This window comes from Trichoderma camerunense (assembly GCF_050948025.1).
Source record: "Trichoderma camerunense strain CBS 138272 chromosome Unknown V8C40scaffold_33, whole genome shotgun sequence".
NCBI lineage: Eukaryota > Fungi > Ascomycota > Sordariomycetes > Hypocreales > Hypocreaceae > Trichoderma > Trichoderma camerunense.
The window spans coordinates 113,849-133,499 of NW_028145337.1; the positions used below are offsets into that span (position 1 = coordinate 113,849).

General features: G+C 46.5%; 9 protein-coding genes across 9 annotated transcripts; 5 read left to right on the forward strand and 4 right to left on the reverse strand.

Moving 5' to 3' along the window:
* Positions 1-315: 315 nt before the first annotated feature.
* Positions 316-1,603, forward strand: V8C40DRAFT_284809 (chaperonin 10-like protein). Its single transcript, XM_083222230.1, has 2 exons — positions 316-998; positions 1,066-1,603. Exons 1-2 carry the CDS (start codon positions 451-453, stop codon positions 1,592-1,594), a joined length of 1,077 nt encoding a protein of 358 aa, XP_083067180.1. The 5' UTR covers positions 316-450; the 3' UTR covers positions 1,595-1,603.
* Positions 1,604-1,931: 328 nt separating this feature from the next.
* Positions 1,932-3,347, reverse strand: V8C40DRAFT_153427 (NUDIX hydrolase). The gene has a single exon (XM_083211339.1). It carries the CDS (start codon positions 2,664-2,666, stop codon positions 2,055-2,057), a length of 612 nt encoding a protein of 203 aa, XP_083067181.1. The 5' UTR covers positions 2,667-3,347; the 3' UTR covers positions 1,932-2,054.
* V8C40DRAFT_153436 (HET domain-containing protein) lies at positions 3,004-5,481 on the forward strand. Its single transcript, XM_083211340.1, has 2 exons — positions 3,004-4,095; positions 4,162-5,481. The coding sequence occupies exons 1-2, from the start codon at positions 3,445-3,447 to the stop codon at positions 5,434-5,436; spliced, it is 1,926 nt and encodes a 641-aa protein (XP_083067182.1). The 5' UTR covers positions 3,004-3,444; the 3' UTR covers positions 5,437-5,481.
* Positions 5,246-6,286, reverse strand: V8C40DRAFT_259227 (NUDIX hydrolase). The gene has a single exon (XM_083218919.1). It carries the CDS (start codon positions 6,192-6,194, stop codon positions 5,526-5,528), a length of 669 nt encoding a protein of 222 aa, XP_083067183.1. The 5' UTR covers positions 6,195-6,286; the 3' UTR covers positions 5,246-5,525.
* A 1,453-nt stretch (positions 6,287-7,739) lies between these two features.
* Positions 7,740-9,869, forward strand: V8C40DRAFT_278650 (heme peroxidase; the record flags this gene model as incomplete). Its single annotated transcript, XM_083221092.1, has 7 exons — positions 7,740-7,960; positions 8,076-8,517; positions 8,581-8,636; positions 8,699-8,959; positions 9,022-9,055; positions 9,136-9,534; positions 9,597-9,869. 7 exons carry the CDS (start codon positions 7,740-7,742, stop codon positions 9,867-9,869), a joined length of 1,686 nt encoding a protein of 561 aa, XP_083067184.1.
* A 1,964-nt stretch (positions 9,870-11,833) lies between these two features.
* V8C40DRAFT_284813 (putative serine/threonine protein kinase) lies at positions 11,834-13,375 on the reverse strand. Its single transcript, XM_083222231.1, has one exon. The coding sequence runs from the start codon at positions 13,330-13,332 to the stop codon at positions 11,902-11,904; it is 1,431 nt and encodes a 476-aa protein (XP_083067185.1). The 5' UTR covers positions 13,333-13,375; the 3' UTR covers positions 11,834-11,901.
* A 488-nt stretch (positions 13,376-13,863) lies between these two features.
* V8C40DRAFT_284816 (aminoglycoside phosphotransferase family protein) lies at positions 13,864-14,646 on the forward strand (the record flags this gene model as incomplete). The annotated part of the gene is made up of 2 exons (XM_083222232.1): positions 13,864-14,283; positions 14,335-14,646. Exons 1-2 carry the CDS (start codon positions 13,870-13,872, stop codon positions 14,644-14,646), a joined length of 726 nt encoding a protein of 241 aa, XP_083067186.1. The 5' UTR covers positions 13,864-13,869.
* A 247-nt stretch (positions 14,647-14,893) lies between these two features.
* On the reverse strand, positions 14,894-16,061 carry V8C40DRAFT_259231 (NAD(P)H-quinone oxidoreductase). The gene is made up of 2 exons (XM_083218920.1): positions 15,947-16,061; positions 14,894-15,893 (listed from the first exon to the last, which is right to left on the reverse strand). Exons 1-2 carry the CDS (start codon positions 15,966-15,968, stop codon positions 14,911-14,913), a joined length of 1,005 nt encoding a protein of 334 aa, XP_083067187.1. The 5' UTR covers positions 15,969-16,061; the 3' UTR covers positions 14,894-14,910.
* Positions 16,062-16,250: 189 nt separating this feature from the next.
* On the forward strand, positions 16,251-17,358 carry V8C40DRAFT_259232 (type 1 glutamine amidotransferase domain-containing protein). Its single transcript, XM_083218921.1, has 3 exons — positions 16,251-16,445; positions 16,530-16,764; positions 16,868-17,358. The coding sequence occupies exons 1-3, from the start codon at positions 16,386-16,388 to the stop codon at positions 17,257-17,259; spliced, it is 687 nt and encodes a 228-aa protein (XP_083067188.1). The 5' UTR covers positions 16,251-16,385; the 3' UTR covers positions 17,260-17,358.
* Positions 17,359-19,651: the final 2,293 nt, after the last annotated feature.

The window sequence follows — 19,651 nt, forward strand, 5'->3', positions numbered from 1 at the left end:
GCAGATTATTTTTGGAATAGTCTACTACCTTTGTTAGGAAGATCTTACATACCGTCGGGCGTTTTTATCCGGCTACCAATTCATTGCTATGCCGGCTCTCGCGACAGGACTTATGCACCTCTCCGGCCATCGCTGCCATTCCAGGCAAGTTCCTGTTTCATGCTCAGATACTGACGGTCGGTGCAATATGCTTACTGTGGAGTTGGGAATGGCCCCGCCGACCGGCCGGCCGATTATTGCGGGCTTAGATGTCGGCAGGTTGCTGACTGTATCCAGTAATACTCATGGGAGCTGCCTAGCTGCCTCTCCTATCAAGGCACGGAGTATCCACTGAATATTCAAGTGTTCCAGAACCGGGTCTAAGATGTGATATAGACGATATGGATAAGACTCTAGTGATGAGCATACGAGAAAGTGTGCAAAGCTGCAACTTGCACGCTGTTTAGAATCATGACAGTTCGAAGCACCTTGGTGGGCAAAGACGTTGGCCAATATGAATTGGTTCACGGAGTTCCAGTCCCAGAGGCAGGACCCGATCAGGTCGTCTGCAAAGTTGGAGCTATTGCCCTGAATCCGACAGACTGGAAGATGGTGGATTTTTCTGTGGTGCCAGGCGCAGTTGGTGGACACGATTTTGCAGGAGAAGTGATTGAGGTTGGGGAAGGGGTGACGCGATTAAAAAAGGGCGATAGAGTGCTTGGGCTAGCCATTGGCTTCAACGCAGATGATATGAGGATGGGCGCCTTCACTGACTACGCCGTCACATACGCCCATGGCGCTTGGAAGATACCGGATTGGATGTCATATGATGAAGCGGCTACATATGGTGTCGGAATTGGAACAGCAACATTAGCTCTATACCAAACCCTTGCTTTACCGCCTCCTGTCGTGGACGACGATGGCAAGGTTACAGCCAAGAAGCAGAAGAAGCCAGTATATGTGTTGATAGCAGGAGGAGCGACTGCAACTGGCACCATTGCCATTCAATTGGCCAAGGCGTAAGTGAAATCCCCCAATACGCCAAAAGATTATATCAAGCTCAAGGGCATTGACCGAAAGTTTCAGTTCTGGCCTCACTGTGGTAACTACCTGCTCTCCTCAACACAAGGATCTCCTTCTATATCTAGGCGCCACTGCCATCTTTGACTACAACTCTCCAAATTGTGCGATAGAAATCCGCAACTACACTGACGATAGCCTTCAATACGCCTTGGACTGCGTTACTGAAGCAGGAACCATGAAAATGTGTTACGATGCCATCGGTTCTGCGGGTGGTCGCTACGTTGGGCTTGAGCCGTTGGCCACACATATACAATACACTCGTCGAACAGTTCGTGCAGATTGGGTCATTGGCCGCACACTCTCAGGGCTGCCCGTACGTTTGGATGGAGCCTATGGACGACCAGCCAGGCCTCAGGATCGTGAGTTTGCCGAGGTTTTCTTTGCTTTATCGGAGCAGCTTATCGCACAGGGCAAGCTGAAGCCGCATCCAAGAGAGCTACGGACAGGCGGCTTAGAAGCATTGGTTGAAGGGATTGATGACCTCCGAAAGGGCAAGGTTCGCGGGAAAAAATTAGTTTATCCCCTCGCATAACACCCGATCGTGTTATTTTGCTTACCCTACGACAACTGAAATGCGTGAGATACGGGCGCTGTCTTGCACCAACCAGATCTCATGTAAATCCAATCTAATTTTTTTTTTCTTATCCACGGATTATCTTACTATCCTGAACGAGTGTGTCACAAGTGGTAAATATCGTTTGATACCCACTCACATTGGTTGCTTACACGCATGTATTTGCATATAGTCGACTGCCAGTAGCAGGTGTATCCATGTGAACAATGCCTCATTTGATCTATCATTCTTTATATATAGAAAAAAAGAGATATATAGTAACCGATCTCTGATCAATCAAGCTCATCTTTTATGACAAAATAAGCTGATTGTAGTTAATGAAGGTAGCTTCGTGTGCCAGCAATTATTGAACTTGTGTATATTTCGATATCGTAATCAGCTTCGCTCGCCCACTGAGACACCGTCAGTAGTCACCGAGCTAGTTCACATTCCGCAGCCTGAAAGATTCTAAAATAACAGACCTCGCAGACTCGTGCGTAATAGGAATATCGCGGTCACCGATTTTCTGCGCCCTGACTTCATCTTCCGAAGCCCAAACAAAATCCTGGTGCTCATTCGCATCCAACGTAACTTGACTGGCACTTTCGACCTCCACTTCGAATGAAAACCTGCAAAGCCATAGGGTTTTCGTGCTATTTGGGAACACTCGCAGATCCCTTTCCTCCGGTCCCTCTGGAACGGGCCGGACAAAACGCTTTGCGACAAGCCTCGTTTCCTCCCACAGTTCCCGTGCAGCGCCGTGCAGAATGGTGGGATCGCTGTCATCAGCAGCGCCGCCGGGTATCTCCCATCTGTTTGGCATGGAATCATGGCTGGCGCGCTGGATGAGGAGGACTTTGCCTTCGGGGTTAACCACGACACAGCCCGTCGCTATCCTATCTAGCTTGATCTGTCGCTGCTCAAGCTGCACTTTGTGTGTATCAAGCCATTGCTGAACCGGTACGTTCCATTCGCCAAGGGAGTCATCAATGTCGAAAATAAACTTGGGCGGCGACGCAGAGGATTCTTGTGGGGGGCTGATTTGCGACATTATTCGTTTGGAATTTTGACTGAAGATGCAAAGATGCAAAGATGTTGTGAAATAGGCCTATTAAACTCAGAAATCTTGCACTTGGCCATTGGTGCGATGTGTAAAGGTAAAGCTCGGGCTGTGACTCATCGTCTTTGATGCAGTTCTGCCTGATTCTATCGCTATAAGGTCGGCTAAATTGTTATTTTCTTGCTACAGCTGCTGACCCTCTTGCTTTGCAATTTGTTTGCAAAATTCTCTATACTGCCTGCATATGCAAGCTGCATTTGAGAGGGAAGGGTCGCTTATTGAGGTCATTGGTGGTTGTACGCATTAGTGAACCGAAGGGTTCCCCTGTGGCTGAAAGCTGAGGCAATAATGTGCCATCTGACGATGGTAAACTGTACTGTAGCCTAGAATAGCTGTCTTACCAAGGGTCGTACTGCATCCAGCTGAAGGCGGCTTCTGCCAGGATTGGCGCTGTATGAGTTATTTTGTCAAAGGTCAACCACCATTGTTGCTAAACCACCAATGAAAGGAAAAAGTTTCCGGCTCGCCTCATTTTTCTGTTTGTTTCTCGCAAACGCCAAGGGCGACAAGGCATCCAGCTGAAAGCCAGCCTTACTATCATGCTGACTCTAACCATTTGTCAACACAAGATACACTCAACACTTCAAAGCTCTCGTCTCTGAGAAGAGCGGGGTCTATAAAGATCAGAGCCCTGCAATAAAAGTTGTCGAGTTTCCACAATAGGCGCTAAGTTTGGTCCTCTAACCACGTTCTACTGTAAATATCCACCATGGGAGATCTAGACAGATTCTCTGACGCATCAAGTGTTTTCATTCCCCAGCCGTGCATCGCCAACGTCTCCGCAAAAAAATTGGGCTACCAATACCAACCGTTCCAGGACAATGTGTCTATTAGAATATTTACTCTGGCTCCCGGGAAGCCATCTGAGCCCTTGAGAGGAACACTGGAAGCCATTCAGATTGATGAGATAGGAAGCTACGAGGCGATATCATATGTCTGGAAGGAAGATGGTCCGCTGAATTGCAAATATGAGATTGTGATCACTACTGATGATGATGACGAGAGAGTTCTAGAACTGACAGAAGGGGGGAATATCTTGGCGGCGCTGAGGCGCATCCGCCTTCCAGATCGAGGGCGCCGTATCTGGGCCGACCAAATCTGCATCAATCAAGAGGACTTGGATGAAAGAAGCCAGCAGGTGCAGTTTATGAACAGGATTTACAAAGATGCGTCCCACGTCTTGGTCTGGCTTGGGCTCGACGGCAATGGAGAAGCCATTTCAGCGTTCTCTTTGATACACAATCTACAACAAACACTCCAAAACGCCGGTGGTGGTTCTCATGCCCAGCTCGCAGATGACCTGGAACAGGAAGTAAAGAACAACAAAAAGGCGTTGCAAAGTCTGACCAACCGTAAATGGGTAAGCATAAACTGAGAGGCTTCTAACCTACCAAAAGAGACCGAATGGACACTGACGTAAGTGTAGTTTAAACGTGGTTGGATCGTGCAAGAGATTGGAACCGCTGCACCTGCTACAATGTTCTGGGGCGATGCAGAGATTGACTGGAAGATACTGCATAGCGTTTGCGAATCACTCACAGACTATCACCATCTTCGTAAAGAGCTAAACATCAACACTTCCGACATCAAGTTCTTGTTCCAGAGATTCATTGAGCCGGACGCAACTAGTCATCACGCAAACCGATTCAACTTTATATATGAGCTCCATCGAGCACGCAGCTTAAACTTCACCAATGACAGAGACCGCATCTTTGCTTTTCTCGGCCATTATTCTCTCACTTCAGCCGACTTCTTCAACTCTGAGCTTGCGTCAATTACCCCCAATTATTCGACGTCTGTGGAGCAGGTCTACACTGACTTGGCTAAGCGATCGCTGAGGGGAAGCAAAGGGGACTCGGCGCTGATAACATTGGCAGCCGTGCAGCACCTTGTCGGGAGTCTACCATCTCGTGATGGCCCTGCATTCCCCAATGACAGAGGACTGCCGTCCTGGGTGCCAGATTGGAGAACTTATCAGGGTTTTATTCTTTCAGAGCCTATCAATCCGCATCGAGCTCATGGTTCTGCATTGTCAAAGATCGAGATTGATGACGACTTCGCCCTACTTCGCATCCACGGCGTGTATGTCGACACGATTGAAGCGTGCTCCCCGCCGCTGAAGAACAAAGATTTCCACGGCAAAAGTCACATGATAGAGATCCTCTGGAATGAGATTTGCCAAAAGAAGAGCTTCAATCTAGATGATAAGTACCGCAACGGCCAAGAGAGAGCTTTCTTTGCATTCATGCAAACTCTTAGCAATGGCTGCGTGCAGATTGCTGGACGAGAGGGAATCCCATACAACGAGATCCCAGCCTCTAGGTGGCTTGAACAGGCAGCGATGTACCTCGTTGGAGCACTTGGAGACTCAAGTACCATCTCATTGGAGATACGGACACTCGCAGATGAGGCCAAGTGCAAGCACAAGAAGGAGGAGTGGAGCCGTTCAGCTAATGGAGCCTCGAAGAACCGCATCTTTGCGCGAACAAAAACTGGATATTATGTTCTTGGGCCGGCGGTGATGGAGAAGGGCGATGTTGTATGCGTCTTATTTGGTGGAAAGTTGCCATTCTGTCTACGGCCAGTTGGAAAGCAGTATCTGCTTGTTGGAGAATGTTATGCCCATGGCTTGATGAAAGGAGAGGCACTGGACATGATGAAACGAGGAGAATGCTCCGAAAAGGAGTTTGAGATTGTCTAAATGGGCTCTGGCAACTGTACATATATGTTTAGTATGCCAATTAGACGGGCTACACTCATTCATTCACCACGTACAAGTCTACTGGACTCTCATCCCGTCTTGAATTGACTAAATGCTGCGAGCACTATACACTCCAGGTCCTTAGTCGTAAACTCCAGCTCTATGTCCTTTATCCTCTTTGCCTTGACTTCTTCTTCGCTAGCCCATATGAAGTTTTGATGCTCCCGTGGGTCCAAAGTCACATCCATGCGGCCTTCACTGTTGGTCTCGGCCTGCACCGGGAACACAAATTTGCATACTTTCTTCCCAGATCTACTTGTGATGAAGTAAGGGTTTCCAACAGGAGCCCCCAGATGAACAGCCTTAAGGCCGGCTTCCTCCCATAGCTCGCGCGCTGCAGCATGCAAGATGCTCTCGTCGTCGTCGTCACAGCCGCCTCCAGGGACCTCCCATTTGTTGGGCATGCTGTCATGGGCAGCGCGCTGAAGCAGAAGCAAGCGAGGACATGATCGATTGCTCACGTCAAATACAAGCGACCCAGTCGCGATGTAAGTGTATCTCGGGTCTGGATGAGCTGCAAGATACGCCTGCTGGGAGACTTTGAACGGAGCAGCGTCGGGATGGACACTAAACTTGAACTGGAGGTCTGATGTAGGACGCTGAGCTGCTGCGGCTCCCGAAGTATTGGTACTAAGCATGACAGATTTGACGGCGGCTCTAGATGTGTTGAAAGCAGAATAACGTAGAAAACGGTTCATTGACGCATCAAGACCAAACGCTTCAAAGATTCGCTAGAAGAACAAATGACGGACAGTTGAGCACTGGCTAACGATGGGAGTCACTATTGACGATAGCGGGCGATAATCCTTGGCCGATATTGAGCCGATTGAGCAGATGTCACAGCATCACGTGGTTCAATCAGCTGTTCAGCTTGAACGTATTGGCATTTATCTGCATATTCATTGTAACATATATCATTGACAATAAAGTCTAACTAATATTTACCTATCCATCTGTTCAATTATTTACGAGTTGACATAAAAATAAATGTCTGATGCGCTTGCTTACAGCGTCGGAAAATTGGTCACCGCATATGGTACTAGGACCAGGTACATCTATCGTTATCTACCCAGGTACATACAAGTACAAACGAACAGAGAAAGAACAGTCATGTATGATAGTATAGCAGAGGTAGCTTGGATGTCTTGCCCTTTGGTTCGATTGAGCAGTATCGATAAGATAGTCCACCATGGCTGATTACAGTTATCGGAATGCCTTACGGCTGGACGATAATAGTGATAGTTTGGAGCTTCCAAGGAAAACATCAGTGCTCGGACTTTGCAAGATCTTATCCCCAAACTTCATAATTGTAGAATCATGTTAGGCGGGCTATTTTACCAAATAAGAAAGAAGAATTCCAGAAATCTCGTCAAGCCTGTCTGTCAGATGTGTTTTTTTGTCCAATATTCGAGTTTCTCGCCTGAACAGACAACTGTGGCTTTGATTCAAACTTGGTGGAATCATTATCTAGACTCGTAATCAGTTTCATTAGCCAGCATGCTGCTGAAATTTTAGCCTGCTGTTGACTGTTGACCCAGTTGACAGTAGGGAAGATGCATTCATCACATGTCTTGTTGACGGCCCAGTAGCATCTCAACGGCACACCTGCTTCAGCGTCCAAAATCGAAATGGATTAAAATCTCCAACTTAAACCTGGCTTATTCTGGCTCGCAATACGAGTGTCGGCAACTCCGTACACCCCCGTATCTGGAAAAGAGTCAGCAAAGGGGTCATCCGATGCGGACTTGGAGGGGAGCACGCAAAAGAATATGACAGTTTCCGACGCCCTGCAGAGAGGCAACGTTGTGTTGTACGCAGCATTCTCACAGAGTTTCTTAGCATAATACGGCTTTTAGGAGATAAAAACTCCGGCGCAACGGGTTTAGTCAATACGGCAACCTCGTATATGTGCGGAGCAGATTTGCCAGGGATACTGCAGCCATCTAATGCGTGGCCGAGCCCAAGACGCTGTTCAACGCTCACGCGGTCAGGCTTCTGCTTTCCCCTTAATGCTGCATCGTCGACTTCTTCATCCCCTGATCACCTCGTATCTTAATTCGTAATCGCATTAACAATAAGCATAGTTTTAGCATCAAATTGCATGTCCTCTGAAATCGCATGGGCTCGCAAGACATCCATCTTCCTCTCTATCACGGGAAATCTGTGTATATAACTAGTCTGAATCGCATCTACTGAGTAGGCAAGGAGAACAACAAACAACTAGAGCTCGCCGTTTTATCATCATGAGTTTCTCACAGACTACTCTGCTAGCTCTGGCCAGTGCTTCTCTCTGGTCTCCTGCATTATGCAGCCAAGTCTGGCCCAATGCTCGCACTGACCGTTTGGAGTGGCTATTGTACGAGCAATTGGGTGGTTACGCTAGCCCAGGCATTGCCTTTTTCGTTCATGACTGTGTTGGCATAGGCAATGAAACCCAAGGGATAAGTTTTGGCGCAGAATGGCTGTAAGCAGTATACCGACAGCAACAACATGCGTTGCCTCTCAGATGTTGCTTGAGAAACAACATGGCCTAGAGGCGTCTCTTTGTCTTGATCGGATTGCTGACCGGGTCTCAATAGGAGGAACGCTTACCACGACATGTCGACGGCGGATACCATCGCTGGGACAGGAGGACTAGATGCTTCCATCATTTACGAGTTGGACCGAGCAGAGAATGTGGGCAACGCTTTCTCGGAGACACGAGATAGCTTTTCCGGCTTAGTGACAACCAGGTCTTCCTTGGCAGACTTGTTCGCTCTCGGTGCTACCTTTGCGATTGGTGCTTGCTCCAATGGTACCATGATCATTCCTCTCCGTGCTGGAAGGATAGATGCCAGAGAAGCGGGACCAGCGGGTGTCCCTGAGCCGCAGCAAGACCTTGCCACCCACACCGCATCTTTTGCAAGGCAAGGCTTCAATGTCACTGAGATGATTGAACTTGTGGCGTGTGGACATACCATTGGTGGCGTACATGGCATTGATTTTCCTGAAGTCGCCCCGTTTGTGCCTAATGACGATCCGGTATGTGTCAGCTACCTCGTATATTTACAACATGGCTGAATACTCATGCTTTATGATGAGCAGGATGATGAACACACCAGTACTTTCGACACGTCATCTCACTTCTTTGATAACAAGGTGTAAGTGCATCTCATCATTTCACGTTACGAGATGCATAATTTTAAATGTCCATGAAATGTAGGGCTACCGAGTTCATCAGCAATACGACCAAGAACCCCCTCGTATCTGGAGCGAATGTCACTACTCGATCAGATGAGCGTATTTTTAATTCGGATGGCCGTGTGACTATGAGACAGCTGGCTGAGTCTAACGACTACTTCACATCAAGATGCAGCACCCTACTGGAACGTATGCTGAACACAGTACCAAAGGAGGTGGTTCTCACTGAGCCCATCGACTATTACCCCGTCAAGCCTCGAGCAGCCCAGATTGACGTTAACGCGTAAGTACAACCATCATGCCTGCTGTACAACTATTAGTATCTTCTAACCAAAAGATTTGTAGCAATGGAACTATGACTTTCTCAGGTGTCATAAGGGTGCGTCGTGCCATAACTATCCGAACAAGATGCTAAGAAATTGTACTGGTCCACTAACATACATTTGGGCTACGCCTTAGGTCGAAGATGCCTTGCTGACCAGTCCTAATACCCAAGTCCGACTACATTTCGTTCCTCGAAATGGCTCTCAGTGCTCGGATGCGACGCCCTGTAGCGTTACCAATGGTATCTCAGGCAACTTTGGACATGCTACATGTGTATACACAAAATGCCCTGCAACCTTTAGTTTTTTCGAGTACTCGTTGGTAACTCCCTTTGAACAAGGCGCTTCATCCTTCATGGTTGAGATTGTCGATGATGACACAGGAGCTTCGGTCATCTACGACAATAACGGAAACGGGTTTCCTACTGGGGAGTCGCTTCAGCCCCAATACAAATTATCGACCCAGCAGACCTTTCTCGTTCCCGGCCCCGACAATACATTCAGTAGCAAGCAACAGCTCAACCTAACAGTGGCGGTAAGTTAACTTCCCGTCGAACAATAGGGTGATATAGACACAAGCTAACGCATACTTAAAAGATGTTGAATGCCGAGCAATTTACCAATGTTACCGCCATCTTTTACGAACACAAAACTCCGGGAATAAATACTGGAGGATGGAATACAGAGTCTGTAGAGTTAACGTTGTCCCGAAAGGTCGAGGGTACAAATTTCACTTATTATACGACTTCATACACCCGTATGTTCAATGATGCTATAGGCCCCCACCCATTCGACCTTGTGGCTACGAGACCGGGGGTAAGTATCTCAAATGATTTTATCGATTGGAATGGCTTTACATCGATTTTGTAACCTATTATCGCCGTTACTTCTGTCTGGCTGTCACGATGCTGGGTAGCCAGATTACATGTGACCTTGATTGGTGGGACCAATGAGAAAATTGAGAATTTCTCAATCTTCAAAGGATTAACAAACTAGAAGTTAAGTATAAAATTAACTTTCTTCAATTATATTTATGGACTTCATGCAAGCAAGTCATAGGTTCAAACTGCATTAAGAAAAATAAAAATGCACCTTGGAGCAAGTGCTAGTCCTGCGAGTCTCTCGAAATCTTTGTACACTATTGCCTACTAACTTGTAACAAATGGATATTATTTATATTTATTCCGCCGGTGGAAGATATTTGGGTATGAAATTTGTCCATGTATATTTTTTACTGGATCTACCGGTATACAACATATGGATAATCCGGACTACAGGGTACCGCACTTGACTTAAGTGATTTGTAAAGAATGCCACAAGTAACCATAACAGATGTATAGAGGTTGCTATAAACTCTTTAATGCCGAATAACGAAGTAGGTGCACCATTGTGTACAACCGTGTGCTATGGTGTTGCTGGGTAGAGCACTCAACCAGGCTAGTGAGCGACCTAGGATCTGGTTCGTAAATGACGTCCCTGATGACCAGTATTTGGACCTCTTCTGCATCGCACCTTACATTGAGCGAATCCTACCGTTCCGGGAACCGATCCTATTATACGGTGAGCAGATGGTGGCGGACCGCAGATTGAAGAAAGTCGTATATATACCTTCATGTATTTGCCATGCTGCCTCCACGCTTTGCCCTTCCTTGGGGTCAATGTCAAATGGCAATGTGATGTTTGCTCGGCCACTCGTAAATTCCATAGTAGGCCCTTCATTGGTGCCGGCAATGCTGTCAAGCGAACACACTCCGAGATAATCAGATAGTCCAAAGGAATGGATCATCTTCCCAAGTTCGTGGATGAAATCGTAGTGTTGGTTCATATCAATTTGATGCCCTTCGGAGGAGAACTCGTAAGGGATTACCCCTTCTCCAGAGAAAGCCCATCTAGTTGCAGTAATCGAAGTGGAAACAATATCAGTCTTTAGAGGAACAGCAACATTTCCAATGTTGACCAACTTCTCGTCCGACTCAAGATCGAAATGCTGATGAACAAGCACGAGGCCATATATATTCTGGACTCGGTGCTTGAGGAAGACGGCGCAAATATCTGAGAGCATATTCTGCGTACAACTATCTTGGAAAGCTTTGTTAGACTCCGTGATGTCAGGCAAAGAGTTGAAGTGATCAACAGATGGAGGTAGAACTAGTGCCATTGTTATAATATCGCTTGTATATCCGGAGTTGAATGACTTGTAGATGAACTATAGACTGCCTTTTGTATAGATCATGAGAGCTTATAGCAACTATATATACTTCACCAGGGAGCAGGCTGAGGTTGATTTAATGCGTAGTGATGGGGTGATACAGGACGTGCGGAAACGCGCGCGAGCGCGAGACCTCTGTGGTTGCTGGTCAAGCAACCGTTTGTAGGATTGCGAGAAAGCGAGACGCCACTTGAAGCCATCTAATTACACCAGCGCTAAAGCACGGACAATGGCGATGATTGACTGGCTGTTTTTTCATATACAGGACGATTTTTAACGTAGCTTAGCCTCCTTGGTGTGGTTTCACTCCGTCGCCCAATGCACACAAGCATCCTCGTCAAGGCTAGAAAATATACTTGGTGTATCACTGACTACAGTAATGGAAAGAGATATTCGCTATCTATCAGAAAGAGGTAAAACGTTGGGAGTTCCACTTGCCACCACAAATATAAACAGCTGTAGCACAGAAGAACCGTGAGCGGTTCATTTCCCGCTCGGGATGGGCCTTTTACCACCCCTACTATCACAAGTCTAAATTACCAGAAGGACCTGGAGAATCCCATGTCATAATTCGAAATGAAGCGCTCTGAGATAGTGGCACCTGGTGTTGGATAATCATTTGCAGGCAAGCTGTAGCTTTTTATATAGTTTAGGATAATGCTAGGTACTACATTGCATTCTTTATCGCGAAATCTACTCCGTCTGCCCCTCGAGCTTCTGCCATTCTTGTCCCCAAAACTTTTCTCCCTGCTCGAATGTTGGCCGCTTGTTTGGATCCAGGCTCGTGCATCGAGAAACAAAATCCTTCCATACTTCTGGTACACTCTCACTGCTTTGAGTCCACACAACTTCCTTTGCCTCTGGTGGTCTCCTGTCATAAGTCCACACATCCTCACTCTGCTCAAAGATCACCCACAAACTCCACCCTACGCTGTAGACCTCTGCAGCCTCCAACGCTCTTCGGCATTCAAGCTGCCACAATTGGAAAACATTCCGCCTTGGCCAAATCCCAAAATCATCACGTAATGGGCCTATGAACTTTTGATAAACCATCCTTTCTTTGCTTTGGTTTGTCTTCCACACCTCAGCTGGTTCGGTGTTTACGGCGACCTCAACGTCCCATGAGCCGTCCGCTTCTGGTGCAAGGAAGAAGGGAGACGCACCACATTGCTCCCAGTCGATTATAATTACGTCATTCTCGTTGTTCAGAAGCATATTGCTTGGCTTTAAATCCATATGGTACTGCCCTGATGAATGCACAGTCGCCATTGCTGATGAAATTTGACACGCCCACTTCGCCTTTGCTGTCAGAGGGAGGGTTGAATGATCTTCATTCCTTTGGCTGATCACCTCTTGCAATGATTGGCGCTCGAGAAACGAATACAACGTTCCGCACACGAGGCGGTCTTCTTCTGCAATACCATGACTTGGGGATCGAGGTGGTCCAGTGGTAACCAATAAGGGCGGAGCACGCATGATGTTTGGATGGCTAGGTAGAGAGTAGACGACCCCGAGTTCACGATAGAACGTATCTCGCTCGGATTTATACTCTGTATCGCCTTCCAGGAACAAGCGAAAGCTTAGTCCTTTATAGACATATGATTGACCATCCTTCTGATCTTTCAAATGCGCGACAGTCGTCCCTCCGCGTCCACCTAATGTATCGGAAAACTGAAGAGACCCAAGTGATATATAGTGCTGTTCGGTCGTACGAGCTTGTGGGATAAGAGCATCCTTGATGGAAGGAACAGGCATAAGACTTGTGAGATACTCTTGAAAGGCAATCTCGTGGGAGATTCTGAAAGTCGTTTCACCGTGATCATCTTGCTGGATGTGCACAATGACATCTGGAAGGCGGATTGAAGGGTTTGGTGCGCAAAGAGGCCAAACATGTGATATTAAATCGTATATCCCCTGACGCATGGATTCTCGGTCCGAAAATGTCTTCTTCTCGTCGTCGACTTCGATCTCGTGAAAGCAGGCTACTATGCGGCTGCTGGTACTGAGCGGCTGGGAGATGTCCAGATTGAATCTAAACACTAAAGAAAGATCGCCACTGTGGCTCTCTGCAAACACTGCAGTCTCATCTTCGTTCCCGGAGATGAGTGTTGTAGAGATTTCCATTGTTAAATAATAACGGTCGTGAATGTGAATCGTGAGATCTTTCCAAACAGTAAAGAAAGTCGAGGAAGGAGGAGCTTGGGCCGTTGTGTGCCGATTGTTGGACGGTCTTGTGGCCACGTGGTGTCCCGTGATGACATGCAAGTTGGGTTACACAACCGCTTGCTCATAAGCGGTCGTGTTTTTGTTTTTGTTTTTGTTTTTGTTTTTGTTGTTCTAATTCTTATTCTGCGCGTATTTCTCGGTTTCCAGGTACCGTGAAGTGCATTGAGGTACATACCAAATGTGTCAAGTCAGGTATTTACCATCATGATATGCGCGGGAAGTTTGTACGCGAGGGTTATTCTGTGGTGCTGAGTGTTGTTGACGTCGTGTATTGTCTCTCGACATGTCAGCCCGCGGTTGTGAGGGTACAGAGTACGAGATTCAACTGAAATACAAGCAAATCCTGTCCTAGTCTCCTCAAACAAATCTACAGATCAGGTTTAGAACGACTATTCCTTGGCACTCTTCATCAATCCACCTCACTTTTGTGTGAAGATGGCCCCGCCGACCAACAGCGAGCTGAATGAAAGACGAGAAAAGAATTGCATCGCCATCACTCATGAGAGAAAGTACTTTCGGGTTGGCAACACGTGGGTAAAGCGAAGCCTACGATCCCACGAATGGCAAAAGCAGAATGGCTATATGCACGTTCCTTTATTCAACATGGAACGTGTCCTCAATGAGGGCGCATGCCTTTTGTTTCTTGCTCATACTGGTATCCCGCTCCCAAAATTACTTGGCTGCTTCGAGGATGACGGCGCAGCATACCTGGTTACTGAATATGTGGATGGAGTTGGAATGAATGATCTTGATACTGAGAGTCAAGCGGTTGTTGCTGAAGAGCTACAACGCCACATACTCACACTGAAGAAGCTTACCTCTGACACATGGGGTGGACCAGATAGCATGGTACCCAAGCCTTTGGAGAATTTCCTATACGCCAGGCTAACTCGCTGCCAGGTCCTTCCGCCATATCGTATTATGCGAAAATCCGATGGGCGACCATGGAGAATGCGTCGGCGGAAGCAGCAAGACCTGGTGTTTTGTCACAATGATCTCTCTATGAACAATGTCATTGTTGACCCGAGCACACTCAAGATCAAGGCCATCATTGATTGGGAATATGCGGGCTTCTATCCACCTGAATTCGAATATCCATTCTACCAGAGACCAGGGCCATCTGTACCATTGGACGGTGAGGTGGACGATTTTGATTTGTTGACGCGGATGATCTCTGAAGACAGGGAATCGTCAACACGCATTTCTACGTAGTCTTACCAGCTTTGTATTACACTACAGTGTAGACTTAGGGAATAGTACGAGATCTTGCCTTCTCTCCTCCGATGCTTTGTCAGATCTATAGGGATTCGGACGCACATATCAGAAGCTGTAATTATTGATACTGCTCATGCGCATTTATGTCAGTGACCTCATTTGGGTATTTGTCAAAGCACTTGTCCGTCTATACACAGGGAGGTAACTCTACAATTGAGTGATAAGAAAAACAGATTAAATTCATTTCATCAAGTGTATTTGTTAAGGAATAGTACAAACAATTTTACCCGAACTTTTATTCTCTTCCATGTATTTGTGTGCCTCAACAATGTCTTCCCAGGATAGTATCTTGTCTACCATAGTCTTGAGTCTACCCGCCTCGAACTCTGGCATATAAGTTTCGAGCTTATCGCGCAGCTCGCCCTGGTAATCCTCATCGCGGCTTCGCAACGTAGAGCCTTCAATCCTGATACGCTTGAAAAGAATCTGTGAAATGTCTGCATCGGGAACCTTGCCGCCGCTCAGCAGCCACAGCAGCACAATGCGACAGTCGCGAGCCGCAACATCGAGATTCTTTTGGAAATAGTCTGCGCCAACATAGTCAATAATAAAGTCAACTCCTTTCCCTCCGGTAGCCTCTTTTATTTCAGAAACCCAGTCCTGAGTCTTATAATTAAACGCAGCAGTAGCGCCAAGCTGCGATGTCACAAACTCGCATTTCTCATCACTCCCTGCGGTAGCATAAATTGCAGATGCGCCAGCTAATCGCGACAACTGTATGCCTGCAACTGACACACCGGAGGCGCCGGCATGCCAGAGAATAGTCTTGCCGCTAGTGAATCCAAGTACTTTATGTAGAGACTGCGTGGCTGTGATCCAAGTTTCAGGAATCGCTGCCGCCTCCTCCCAGCTTACAGCCTGCGGCTTGTGAATGAGCATCTTGGAACTGACTGCAATATACTCAGCATAAGCTCCACCGTAAGCTAGCCCGAGCACTTCGTCTCCTTCGTTAAAGGTACTGTGATTTCCAGGGCCAAATGTTTCGATGATGCCACTAAATTCGACCCCGAGTGTTTTCGGCGCCTGGGGAGGAACAGGATATTCGCCGTTGCGCTGAATAATGTCCATGCGATTGATGCCAAATGCTTTGACCTTAACGAGAGCCTGACCTTCGCCGGGCGTAGGTTTGGGCGTATGATCATTGATGAAGAGAGCATCACGTTCGCCCGTGCCACCTCGGATATCTGTTTGTGTTAGCTAGACTTCGACCAGAATCAGAATAAATTTCAACGCATACCAACGGCTTTCATCAGAGACATATTGGCTTTATGTTATGTTTTACACTGTACTTTCATGTTTTTAAAAGTTGAAGTCCTTGCCCTGAATAAATATGGTTTTATATGGCTCTTAATGCTTTGGGCTGTGATGCTATGATGACGACGACGTTCCTTAGCTTCGGAGGATTTGGGAGTTAAGGGCGGGGGAAATGCAACGAATCAATACATGCTTTTCCTCAGCTTCTGCTGTGTGTTTATCTCTTGGATGCCCATTTGCTCATTTATGTTGTACTCATGCGGGGAAATGAATTGCCCAATTTGTATGCATAATAGACGCTTTGAGGACGAGGGCAGAGTATAAAAGGATGCTGTGTGGCCTCCGAAGCTGACCACATAATTACCACAACTTTATTTCGTATTCTCACTAATTACCCTAATCTCATACTCTCTTTACCAAATATGGCCTCCAAGCCCAAGATTCTCTTCGTTCTCTCCTCCCATTCGGCAGGATGGTATCTTGTGCGTAAATCCACTCTCTCCCTGGAGACGCACTATGCGCTTTCATAAACCAGAGAGTAACGGTCAATTAATTCGATCATGCAGCCTGAATTTGCACACCCGTACCAAGTTCTCGCACCGCACGTCGAAGTGTTTGTAGCCTCCCCTACGGGCACATCGACGGTTGATCCTATTTCAGTAAAGCTCTTCAAGGATGACGCATACTGCCAAGAGTTTTACAACACAAAGCAAGATCTCTGGACAACCACCGAGAAGCTTTCCTCGTACTTAGGACGCGCAAAAGACTTTGATGTTATTTTTGTCGTCGGAGGATTTGGACGTACGTTTTAGAGATTCTCATGACTTTTTGGCCGCACATGATATCTGTTGCACCACCATGAAAGTAAAAGGCCGGTATGTAAATGCTAACACTATTAACACAGCCATGTACGATCTGGCCACGGATGCTACCTCTATCCAACTACTTCGCGAATTCCATGATGCTGGCCGTATTATTGTCGCTCTCTGCCATGGCTCGGCTGCTTTGGTCCATGTCAAACTGGCCGATGGAACACCACTCATCGCTGGTCACCAAGTAACGGGGTTTAGCAATCTCGAGGAGGAGCAAGCAACCGCCAATGAAATCGTCCCTCCAGGTATGCCCTTCAGTCTCGAAGATGCCCTTAACAAGGCTAGCGGCGACAAATATGAAAAGTCGGGTGAGGCTTGGAGTCCACACGTCATCGTTGACCCATCTCGAAAATTGCTGTTTGGACAGAATCCTGCTAGTGCTCATCCATTGGGAGAAAAGCTGCTGGAGGTTTTGACTCAATAGGGGCAAGTAATAGATGGATTATCTTCGTATGAGCCCGCTTGCTTATCATGAGGGCCATGGTTGATGCTAAAAGTCTGACAATCAATTTACAACAATCACTTATTGTCCGCTTATATATTCATCTTAATGTTTCAATTACCTTCTCGCAACCCAGCGTAGATGTTCCTTTCTACGAATATGCTGTTCACGCAGCGATTCACCATCAATTCAGTCTTCGTTGTAGATACACCTTGAAGAATCTAGAAGCTACAGCTCCTCTTTTTGTTGCTATCGGCAAAGCAAATACCAATATGAGAATAAATTATCTTCAACATGATTCACTATATATATGCTTCTCTCTTTTGAAGATATTGATGCAGTCACACATTCAAATTCGCTATCGTGTGTCCGAATTCGTTCCACCCAGAGGACTCCACCAGCATTCAGTCTCTCTGGCCCCGGGCGTAAACACTCCGGTTTTGGCCTTGCCTAGATTCATTATCATGCAGCTAGTGTATTCCTCCTTACAAAATAGTGAAAGTGTCATATTTTTCGCCCAATCGTAGCCGTTGAGGTATTTACTTGACGTTATTGCTAGCACCAGTAAAGATAGCAGGAGGCTTGGCTAAGTGAATACGCTTTCTTCAGCCCGCCTGTTCGGATGGTTTTTTTTTTTTTTTTTGTGGTGACACGATTGCGACTTATGGAAAGTTATTCTCCAAATGGGGATTGGGATATTTGTACAATGATTTTTTTATTCCCGCGAAAGAGCTTCGGACAACAAGCTGCTCTCCTTTAAAGACCCCCTTTGACGCCTCTACAGCAACGCTCGACAACAACCTTGTATGTTGAAGATGAACGATTATTCTTTCGCTGTATCGGCCATTTCGAGTTTTCACTTACGTCAATACAGTCAATGCTACCTCTTAGTCAAAGGCTAAAAGCAGATTGCCCCTGTATGTATGAAAAAGAAACATCTCTTGCCAGACAGCCACCATTCAATGAGAACATGGCACATTCCCATCTTCACTATGCACAATTAAGAGAATGTCATTCTTGTGGGAGTGGAAGACGGAGACTAGTGTAGTATTTGAGTACGTGCTAGAAATTATTTGCATGGATCTTTTCGTAAATTCCACCATACCCTTCATCTCTGTCCAAGTACTCGTATCCCAATGACTAGAAACCTTTCCCCCACTTTTTCTGATATTTTATAATCAACAACAGCAAATATCTAACATGGCGGGAAGCTGTCACCATTCATCTACAAAGATAGGCCAGGGAGTAGCTAAAGGTGACAGATGAGAGAGCCCCGTGATGGTCGACAATACAAGTGAAATTGCCCTGCTGTTATCTCTGCTTGCACGAGTAAACATATAGGCAAATAGCTCGTTGAATTTATTGGAGGGGAGAGCAGTTCGAATCGCAGCCTAAAAGCCTCGATATTAGTAGATGCCCAAACAAAATCAACAGCCGAGGATCTCCCAAAAGCTTGTGTTTCGTGTATCTTGCCACGTCACGAAAACCATAGGAGTAAGAGAACGGAATGAATAAGATGTGACTCACTGTTCTGCCTGGTGCACCCGCTGATGTTGCCGTTGTAGGTACAATCGCACCAGGTACCACCGGCGCCGCCACCACCAGGGATAGTGTGGCAGATAGGCGCACACTCACAACGACCGAGCCCCTTTCCCCTAGGCAGTATGTTTTCGACAGAAGAAGGCGCTGCAGTGACAAGAGCAGAGAGCCCGAGCATCGTAAGGGTAGAGATGATGGAAACGCGCATCTTGAAGGAAAGGTTGATAAATGATGAATGGGAGTGAATATGGATTTTGAAGATCAGGTATGAGTTATTCTGATGTATTTGTTGATATGTATGATTATGAGTGTTAGATCGTTCTGGATGAGAGAGTCTCTTGGGGGGGAAACAACCTCTTATATACTTTTCAAACTGAGCCCATCCAAGTGCTTCGGACTGATACTTCCATCATCACTAATCAAGTGTTCCCTTTCTGGAGCCACCTTTGTCGACAAGTACAACATAACAACGAAGTTCAACGTTACGTTTCCTCAGTTTACGAAATGTCCACTGTCATACTAATACCCTTCTAGTAGTATTCAAATCGTGGAGAATCCCTTACGTGAGAAGTAGGTAATAAGAAGCTGCAGTATCAAGTTCTGATTTCTTCCGGCAGTATATTTCCGTCAGTTATACGCTTGAGCTCCAAGATGCCAAGAAGTTATTTCTTAGCGTGCAAGGATGATATGTGACTCCGATTTACCGAATGTCTATCTACCTCAATATTAGGACTACCATAGCGGTACCCAAAATCCTAAGGAGTTACTTATGTGAATGGCAAGTAATGAGACAGGATTCTGTTTCAGGCAACCCAAGTTCTCATTGTTCCTAATG

Bases quoted from the DNA above. Each gene is read 5' to 3' on its own strand.
- V8C40DRAFT_284809 (XM_083222230.1), top strand. From the start codon at position 451: ATGACAGTTCGAAGCACCTTGGTGGGCAAAGACGTTGGCCAATATGAA. The intron at 999-1,065 runs GTAAGTGAAATC...CGAAAGTTTCAG, and splicing joins GCCATTCAATTGGCCAAGGC to TTCTGGCCTCACTGTGGTAA.
- V8C40DRAFT_153427 (XM_083211339.1), bottom strand. From the start codon at position 2,666: ATGTCGCAAATCAGCCCCCCACAAGAATCCTCTGCGTCGCCGCCCAAG.
- V8C40DRAFT_153436 (XM_083211340.1), top strand. From the start codon at position 3,445: ATGGGAGATCTAGACAGATTCTCTGACGCATCAAGTGTTTTCATTCCC. The intron at 4,096-4,161 runs GTAAGCATAAAC...ACGTAAGTGTAG, and splicing joins GTCTGACCAACCGTAAATGG to TTTAAACGTGGTTGGATCGT.
- V8C40DRAFT_259227 (XM_083218919.1), bottom strand. From the start codon at position 6,194: ATGAACCGTTTTCTACGTTATTCTGCTTTCAACACATCTAGAGCCGCC.
- V8C40DRAFT_284813 (XM_083222231.1), bottom strand. From the start codon at position 13,332: ATGGAAATCTCTACAACACTCATCTCCGGGAACGAAGATGAGACTGCA.
- V8C40DRAFT_259231 (XM_083218920.1), bottom strand. From the start codon at position 15,968: ATGTCTCTGATGAAAGCCGTTG. The intron at 15,894-15,946 runs GTATGCGTTGAA...TAACACAAACAG, and splicing joins GTCTCTGATGAAAGCCGTTG to ATATCCGAGGTGGCACGGGC.
- V8C40DRAFT_259232 (XM_083218921.1), top strand. From the start codon at position 16,386: ATGGCCTCCAAGCCCAAGATTCTCTTCGTTCTCTCCTCCCATTCGGCA. The intron at 16,446-16,529 runs GTGCGTAAATCC...TCGATCATGCAG, and splicing joins ATTCGGCAGGATGGTATCTT to CCTGAATTTGCACACCCGTA. The intron at 16,765-16,867 runs GTACGTTTTAGA...CTATTAACACAG, and splicing joins TGTCGTCGGAGGATTTGGAC to CCATGTACGATCTGGCCACG.